This window comes from Dryobates pubescens, unplaced genomic scaffold, assembly GCF_014839835.1.
Source record: "Dryobates pubescens isolate bDryPub1 unplaced genomic scaffold, bDryPub1.pri scaffold_56_arrow_ctg1, whole genome shotgun sequence".
Taxonomy (NCBI): Eukaryota; Metazoa; Chordata; class Aves; order Piciformes; family Picidae; genus Dryobates; species Dryobates pubescens.
In genome coordinates, this window is record NW_026530778.1 from 86488 (window position 1) to 95687 (window position 9200).

At 52.2% G+C, this 9200-nt stretch overlaps 1 protein-coding gene across 1 annotated transcript; it reads right to left on the reverse strand.

Moving 5' to 3' along the window:
* Nucleotides 1-3589: 3589 nt before the first annotated feature.
* Nucleotides 3590-8408, reverse strand: LOC128899754 (olfactory receptor 14A16-like). The gene is made up of 3 exons (XM_054179437.1): nucleotides 7518-8408; nucleotides 4623-4655; nucleotides 3590-3598 (listed from the first exon to the last, which is right to left on the reverse strand). The coding sequence occupies exons 1-3, from the start codon at nucleotides 8406-8408 to the stop codon at nucleotides 3590-3592; spliced, it is 933 nt and encodes a 310-aa protein (XP_054035412.1).
* Between the last annotated feature and the right edge of the window lie 792 nt (nucleotides 8409-9200).

Consider the following 9200-nt stretch of genomic DNA (forward strand, 5'->3'; position numbering starts at 1 on the left):
ATAAAAATCAGATATTGTAATGACTCACTGATTCTGATACCTCCTGGCACACGTTAAGATCTAGACAAACCAAGAAGGCGTTCACCACGTGGAAGCTACAGGAGCACCATTTCACTTTCTGTTGGTGTCTGCAGCTCATTGCTGAGGCAGGCTTTATTCCCAAAAGATCTGTAGCTGAAAGCTTTGTAGAGAGGAGGTTTCTCAGCTGTAATCCTTCGTAGCAGCGCTCGCTCCTTGCTCCAGTCAAACAAAACTGTCCCGGGGACTCGGCTCCTCTGGGGTTTCGCCTCTCGGCCCGGCAAGATGCGTGATTGTCCTTTGGGCTTTACAATGCTGAGGCAGCGAGGGGTCCCTGTTGTCCTGTCTGGGCAAAGCTGAAACACAGTTCAGCTTCCAGGAGAAGCTTGTGCTTCCTTCCAGAGGGTGGACAACTGCAAGACGACCCTCTGGCTCTTTGGGCTGGTACTTAATAGATTTTCCAGAGGCAATAATGGCCAGTAGCAACACAGATCTAGGGGTAAAACCCTGGTATTGCAACCTATAGAAAACCACCTTTTCAAACACAGCCAAAGGCACACCCACCTGGCCCATTGTCTGACTCAAGAGCCATTCAGGACACCCTTGTGAACCATTCCTGTTACTGTTATTTATATATATATATATATATTTTTTTTTTTTAAAGAAAATTTTGCCTCTCTACTTCCAAACCAACTCCAAATTATTTCTTGGTAGATTTACCTCCTCTCTTTTTCCTTATCCCCCCTTCTTTCCTTGTTTTTACCCTTCCCTTATCTCTCCCTATTCTTTCCCCTTACCTTTTTGTTTTGATCAGGAAAGAAGAAAGCAGAGCAGGGGAGGGATTCTCAGCCTTGCCCCCATCTTAAATCCCAGTTAAGGCTCAAAGCACCACAATATTTTGGTGCCCAACGTGAGGCTTGGAAATTAATATTCCCTTTGGAGTAATACTTTGTCTGAAAGAAAGGGATTGGAAGCAGAGATGTCAGTTTTGAAGCATCTGATGTTCCAAGCTTTTGCATGGGTGTTTGGCTGGAGCTTTTGGACCCATATCTACAAATTAATAACCTACCATGTGGAGTGGTTAATGATAGAGATGCTGCTCAACTGGATAAAAGCTTTACCAATGCAGTTGGGCATAGAGCTCCTGAATTCTTTGGATTTTACTGGCAGTGGTAACTTCTCTAACACAGGATATTTTCCTGAAGCAAGCTAGGAAACCAACGCTGTAGATCAAAATGTCTGTGATGCTTTACATTACAATATCATAGTATCAGTCAGGGTTGGAAGGGACCACAAGGATCATCTAGTTCCAACTCCCCTGCCATGGGCAGGGACACCCCACACTAGATCAGGCTGGCCAGAGCCTTGTCCAGCCTGGTCTTAAACACCTCCAGGGGCAGCTCCCTGGACAACCCATTCCAGGGCTTCACCACTCTCATGGGGAAGAACTTCCTCCTCACATCCAGCCTGAATCTCCCCACCTCTAGCTTCATTCCATTTCCCCTAGTCCTATCACCACCTCAGATCCTGAGAAGTCCCTCCCCAGCCTCCTTGTAGGCCCGCTTCAGATACTGGAAGGCCACAATTAGGTCACCTCAGAGCTTTCTCTTCTCCAGACTGAACAGCCCCAACTCCTTCAGTCTGTCCTCATAGGAGAGGTGCTCCAGCCCTCTGCTCATACTCGTGGCCTTTGTCTGGACACCTTCCAGCACATCCATATCTCTCTTGTAATAGGGGCTCCAGAACTGGATGCAGTACTCCAGGTGGGGTCTCACCAGAGCTGAGTAGAAGGGGAGAATCACCTCCCTTGACCTGCTGGCCACACTTCCCTTGCTGCAGCCCAGGCTCTGCTCCATATGCTTAAATATAATCCTTATAGGGGCATTTGCTGTGACCATGTTGGGTGGGGGACGATCTAACCCATTAAGAGCTGTTTGGAGGGTGATAACACACTCCTTTGTACTCTTTAAAGACCAGGGGCGTGTCTGCTGTGGTCATTGTAAGCACTCTGTAAACACAAAGAGGGAGGGGTCAGGTTGTAATGAGTGTGCCAGATCTCAGCCTAAGCCCCAGGCACAAGGGTTTGCTCCACCACCAGCAGTTCCACACTTAACCCCTGATGCTCCTACCCACACAGTTTCTCTAACACTGGTCACCACACTCAGGAAAAGAAGGCAAAAATCATCTCCCAGCAGGGATGGTGAGGAAGGCACATCAGCAGGGCCTAGCACCTCGCAGAACCCAGTGGTGGATGAAGATGACTCAGAAAAGGAAACAATAACTGTAGCATCTCTGCCCAGAAAGGAATTAAGACAAACTCATCTGGATTATGCACAGCAAGAGGGTAAGCCAATACTAAGATGGGCCCTGAGATGCTGGGACGAGGGGGAGGACACAGTGGACCTGGATAAGAGGGAGGCAAAGTTTTTAGGCTCCCTGACTCGGGATGCTGGTCTGGACAAAGAGTTAGCCAAACTCAATGGAACACACACTCTCTGGGCCCGGATCCTCAATGCCATGAAGAGCCAGTACCACTCAAGAGATGACCTGCCCTGGGCCCCAGATAGATGGACAGCTATGGAACAGGGCAGTTGGTATCTGAGACAGATGGCCGTGCTGGAAATAATTTATGGGGATGGCCAGCTCCCCTCGGGCCCAGATGAGGTGCCCATGAGACGGCTCTTGGTAAAGAAACTCACCCAGGGTGCCCCTCACAAACATGCTCCCACATTAGGAGGGATGCTCCTGAGTGGACAGGATGGAAGTCCTAAAACTGTCTGTGAGTTTGCCAATGATTTAAGGGAATATGAGGACAGCGTAAATCAGAAACCCCTGATCTCAGCCATAGAAACTATGGCTAAAGACACTGTCAAAGAGATCAAGACCTCCATGTCTGAACTGAAAAAGGGGAGCGATGCATCCTTTCCCCTTCTCCTTCAGAATGGGTCCAGGTTTCAGCCATCAGGAACAGGTGACCTTCCCCTAGGAGATCAGCCCAAGCCAATCGGGGGGATGTCAAGGGTGTCTCTGTGGAGGATCCTCTGTGACCATGGGGAGAACATGGACACCTGGCATGGCCAACCCACCTCTGCCCTCTGGAACAGAGTGCAGGAACTGCAATGTGGCCACACTGGGGATAACTTGTCCAGGAGAAGGGCTGCCCCAGTTTCCCGCAGGGGTCCCTCTTGCTCAAGAGACCCTTCCCCTAGCAACACAGGACCCTGTGACAAGTGTGGGCATCTCTGCCAGTATTAGAGGTGTCCTACCTCCAGCCAGGTGGAGGCCAGGGACAACAGAGTGTCCTGGGGTGTCTCTGTGAAATGGCCTGGCACTTCAGAAGCCCTGAAGTACCCAGCTCTGGTGGACACAGGGGTCCCATGCACCCTGGTACCAACGAGCTACAAAGGGGCTGAGCCCATAAGCATTCAGGGAGTCACAGGGGGCTCACAAGACCTGACTGAACTGCAGGCTGAGAGAAGCCTGACTGGGAATGAATGGGGAAAGCACAACCTAGTGACTGGTCCAGATGCACCTTGCATTCTTGGCATTGACTTTCTGCGGGAGGGATGCTTCAAGGACCCTAGGGGGCACAAGTGGGCGTTTGGGGGAGCAGCTGTAGAGACCGCAGGCAAAGAACAGCTGTGCACCATGCCTGAGCTGTCAGATGAGCCCTCCGTAGTGGGCAGCCGTAAGAGGTAGGATTTGATTTTCCCTCTTGGCTCTTGCAGATTACATCACAGGCAATCCAGGACCAACAGAGACTCTCTGCACCCCATACACCAACTGATTTGACAACTGGAGAGCCAGAAGGTGATCAGCAAGGCTCACTCACCCTTAGAGAAAGGTGGAGCCCAGTGAGAATGGTCCTACATGGAGCTTGTGGCAGAAGGCTCCTGCTGAAACCAGGGGCAGGCCCCTAGGTTTCTGGACGAAGGGCTACAAAGGCTTCAAGGCCAACTACACCGTGACAGAGAAGGAAATCCTAGCTGCCTATGAGGGTGTCCAGGCTGCCTCTAAGGTAACTGGGACTGAATCACTTCTATTTCTAGCTCCAAGGCTTCCAGTCCTGACCTGGATGTTCCAAGGGAGAGGCTCAACCCCACATCATGCCACAGATGCCACCTGGAGTAAGGGGATGGCCCTGATAACTCAGCGAGCTCGGATGGGGAGCTTCGAACGCCCTGGCATAGTGGAAGTGATCAGCAAGTGGCCAGAGGATGCTGACTTGGTAATGCCACCAGAGCAGACAGTGAGCTGTGCTGAGGAGGCTCCCCCATACAATGATCTCCCTGACAATGAGAAGGGCTATGCTCTATTTACAGATGGGTCCTGCCGGCTTGTAGGCAGCAAGCGGAGATGGAAGGCAGCTGTCTGGAGCCCGACAAGGCAAGTGGCGGAAGCAAGGGATGGAGAAGGCAAATCCAGTCAGTACGCAGAGGGAAAAGCTGTCCAGCTGGCCCTGGATATAGTGGAACAAAAGAACTGGCCAGTGCTGTACCTCTCTACTGACTCCTGGATGGTAGCCAATGCCTTGTGGGGGTGGCTGAAGGAATGGAGGAGGAACGGGTGACAGAGGAAAGGGAAGCCTGTTTGGGCCTGCTCACCTGTGGCAAGACATCGCTGCCCGCCTGGACAGGCTGCCAACAAAGGTATGGATGCACACATCCCCAAGAGCAGAGCCACAGAGGAGCACCAGCACAACCACCAAGCAGATCTGGCTGCTAAAATCTCCCAAATAGCCTTGGCCTGGGAACACAAGGGTGAGCTGTTCTTAGCTCGCTGGGCCCAGGACACTTCTGGCCACCAAGGGAGAGATGCCACATACCGGTGGGCTGGGGACAGATCAGTGGACATCTCTCTGGAGGCCATCTCACAGGTTATCCATGAGTGTGACATCTGTGCTGCCATCAAGCAGGCCAAGTGCATGAAGCCTCTGTGGGATGGGTGGAGATGGTCGAAATAGAAGTACAGAAAGGCCTGGCAGGTTGACTCCATCCTCAGTCTCACAGTGGCAAGCAGCACCTACTGACCATGGTGGAGGCAAGTCCAGGGTGGCTGGAGACCTACCCAGTACCTCATGCCACTTTCTCACAACACCATCCTGGGCCTAGAGAGACATGTCCTGTGGAGACACGGCACCCCTGGGAGGATTGAATCACACAATGAAAGCCACTTCAAGAACCATCTCCTAAGGGACTGGGCAAAGGAACATGGGATTGAGTGGATCTACCACATCCCATACCATGCACCAGCTGTGGGGAAGGTCGAGCACTACACTGGCTTGCTAAAGACCATCCCTAAAAGCCATGGGGGGTGGAACCTTTAGGAACTGGGAAAGACACCTAGCTCAAGCCACTTGGTTAGTGACCAGCAGAGGATCTGTGAACCCATGCTGGTCCTGCCCAGTCCCACCTGCTGCCAACAGTGGATGGAGATGGAGTTCCTGTGATTGCTGAGAAAAACCTTCTGGGGAAGTCAGTGTGGGTTTCCCCTGCTGCTGGTGGGGGCAAACCAACCCCAGGGGTGGTCTCTGCTGACGGGCCTGGTCACATGGATTAGGTCATGTTAGAAACTGGGGACATTCAGTGTATCCCACAGCGGAACGTGACTCTGGCTGAGAGGGAATGAACTCCCAGGGGGCAGTGGACACCAATGTAATATAGTCACTGTAGAATAGTTATAAGGTGTTCTAAGTTTTTTCTCTCCTAGTTTAATACCAGCCTAGCATCCAGCACTCAACATGAACACACTGCACACCAATCCAGAGAGCTCCTGCATCATCTCACCTGCACCTGTTCCTGATGACCCACAGCAAAAGACTGTTCCTGCTTCCCTACAGCAATGGACTATTCCTGAGTTTCCTTTCCCTTTCAAAGACAGACTGATTCCTGATTCCTGCTACATCTAGGCCTCTCTGAAGGACTCTAAAGGACTGGTTTTGTATTCGTATTTTCCCCATACATCCTTGTTCCTTACCCTTGTGAACACTTCCTGTATTGTTTTTTATATATAGATACACGCACACACGTGTATATTGTTCAAAGAAAATGTTACCTCTCTACTTGAAAACTGTCTGCAAATTATTTCTTGGTAGATTTGCCTCCTTCCCTCTCTTTTTTTGCCCTTGATCCATAAAGAGGAGACCGGGAGGGAGCCTTTGCCTCCATCTGAGCTCTTAAATCCCAGTTAAGGCTCAAACCACCACAGATGGCTCTGTGCATAGCCAGGAAGGGTGATGTGAGCAGACAGCAACAGTTGCAATGAGCCTCTGCAGGACACCTGAGAGGAATCTCCCTGGGGCAGGGAGGTTTGTGCTGCAGTCACACACAGAAATGTCAGAGCTCTGTCAGGTGTCCACACCTGAGCTGGCCTCATGAACTGCTTCTGCACCTCAGCATGTTCAGACAGAGTCTTTCCCCATCCCTCACACAGGCTCTGCACTGCAGCAGGCAGAGTGTCCCTGGTCTCCTGCTGTCCCTGCCAGAGGCTGGGAGGCTCCTCAACACCTCCAGTACCTTGGTACCCCAGCAACAGCTGATGGTGTTTGTGTTCACTCAGGTTCCTCTCACCCCACACACCATGTCCATGCTTGCATCTCATCTGTGCAATGCCAGCACCCGCTGCTGACCTGCTGAGCCTGTGACCTGCAAGTTGTGGTGAGAGGCCAGTGCTGGAAATGGTAGTGGTGAGTGGCTACAGCAGGATGATTACCCTGGGACAGCTTCCCCAGGCTGTGCAGTGAACAGAGACACAGATCAGAGCCTGCTCTGATGCTCCTTCAGGCCTCTTGCAGGAGGCCTGTCTGTGTCAGCACACTGCTGTGTGCCCCAGCCCTGCACACTCACACTTGAGCTGTTCCCTGCTGTTTACATCCTTGGCACACTTTCTTTGGCCTGTTCTGGAGAGAAACTTTGGGTGAAGCCCTAAGCCTTCAGACTCTGCCCTGAGCAGATCATCTGTCTTTGTGGAACTGCTCTTGGGGTCCAGCTCAGTCAGAGTAGTTCCCATGGCCTGTCCCTGCCTGTGCTCCCAGGACTGGCATGCAGCAGAACAATGACCAAGCTGCCACAGCACTCAGGCCTTGCAATGACCCAGGAGAGGCTGGAAGTGGAAAGGGAACAGCCCTGGAAGTCCAGGTGCTGGTGTTCTCTGGCAGTGCTGCTGTGCTGGGACTCTTTTCTCCTAAAAATCTGCACAAGATCTGGCCCTGAACCTCTGGAGAAGTCCTGCAGGAAGGATCTCAGGAAGGAAAATGTTAATGAGAGGTTCTTTATTTTTTAACCAAACAAAGAGCAGAGGTCCTGCTGCACAAACTCTTGGCCATCAAAGCAGAGAAAGTGTTAGAAAAGGGATGACAGTTTGATAAAGAGTAAAACACCACTACCACTAAGTACAGAAGCCACGCTGGACCTGCACTGAGTGACATCAGAACTGCTCTGCAAGAGAAGACAAAGAGTTTATTGCTTCTGAAAGCATCCAAGGATCAGTTGGCTCAGGGCAGCCTTGAGATCCTGGTTCCTCAGGCTGTAGATGAGAGGGTTCACTGCTGGAGGCACCACTGAGTACAGAACTGACAACACCAGATTCAGGGATGGGGAGGAGATGGAGGAGGGCTTCAGGTAGGCAAAGAAGCCAGTGCTGAGCAAAAGGGAGACCACAGCCAGGTGAGGGAGGCAGGTGGCAAAGGCTTTGTGGCGTCCCTGCTGAGAGGGGATCCTCAGCACTGCCCTGAAGATCTGCACATAGGACACCACAAGGAACACAAAACAACCAAGTGCTAAGGAGACACCAATGACAATTGCCCAAACTTCCCTGAGGTAGGATGTGGAGCAGGAGAGCTTGAGGATCTGGGGCACTTCACAGAAGAACTGGTCCACAGCATTGCCCTGGCAGAGGGGCAGGGAAAATGTATTGGCTGTGTACAGCAGAGCATTGAGAGCCCCACAGGCCCAGGCAGCTACTGCCAGGTGGACACAAACGCTGCTGCCCAGGAGGGTCTCATAGTGCAGGGGTCTGCAGATGGCAACATAGCGATCGTAGGACATGGTGGTGAGGAGGTAAAACTCTGCTGACATGAAAAAGGGAAAGAGAAAGACCTGAGCAGCACATCCTCCATAGGAGATGTCCCTGTCATGCCACAGGGAACTGGCCATGGATTTTGGCACAGTGGTGGAGATGGTACCCAGGTCAAGGAGGGCGAGGTTGAGGAGGAAGAAGTACATGGGGGTGTGGAGGTGGTGGTCCCAGGCTATGGTGGTGATGATGAGGCCATTGCCCAGCAGGGCAGCCAGGTAGATGGTCAGGAAGAGGCAGAAGTGCAGGAGCTGCAGCTGCCTTGTGCCTGTGAAAGGCAAGAGGAGGAAGTGGGTGATGGAGCTGCTGTTGGCCATCTGCTGCCTCTGGCCATGGAGACCTGTGCAAGGAGGGAAAGGCAGTGACAAGTTAGGGCACACTTCTCTGAGAAGATAGATTGCAGTGCTGATAGAACACCTCCTGCCTGAGCTGCATGAGGAATGGATCAGCTCAGTCCCATCACTACCAACCCATGGAAGAGTTCATCAGAGCTTCAAATGCAGCAGGAACCCAGAATTGCCATGAAGATTCCTCTGGCATCAGAACAGAAAGTGACCACAGCCCAATCCCAGTGAACAAGAGTCCCATGGAGAGGTGGAGAAACAGGGACCAGGCCTGCAGTGCTGCAGAGACAGTGAAGGGAAGGGAGAAAGGCAGAGGGGCTGGGGGTGAAGCCTTCTCCTTACCCAGCTCTGCTCACTGCTGCGCACAGGATGGAACTGAAGGGCTTTGGTCCTCCTTCTGTGCGCACACTCCAGGAGCCTTCAGCAGAGCATCAGCTGCCGAGATGGAGATGCCTCCAGGAGCTACAGCTGCAGTGTGCTGCACCCACAGCCTCACTGTGTCAGTGACTGCAGTGACTTCTCTTATAGTTTGCTCTCAGCATCTTCCCAATCCTGGATACTGTGAAGCTCTCTCTGCCTTCCTCATCTCCCTGAGATCCTCTGGCTGTGTCCTCAGCCCTGCTATGCTGTGCAGAGGAGCTGCTCCTGGTCAGAGCTATCTCCTGCAGTGCTGCCTGCTTGCCAGCAGCAACCTCCAGCTGAGGAGTCCAGCCCAATAAGGCAGCAGAGGATCAGCCCAAGGCATTTTATTGACTCCTACGGTAG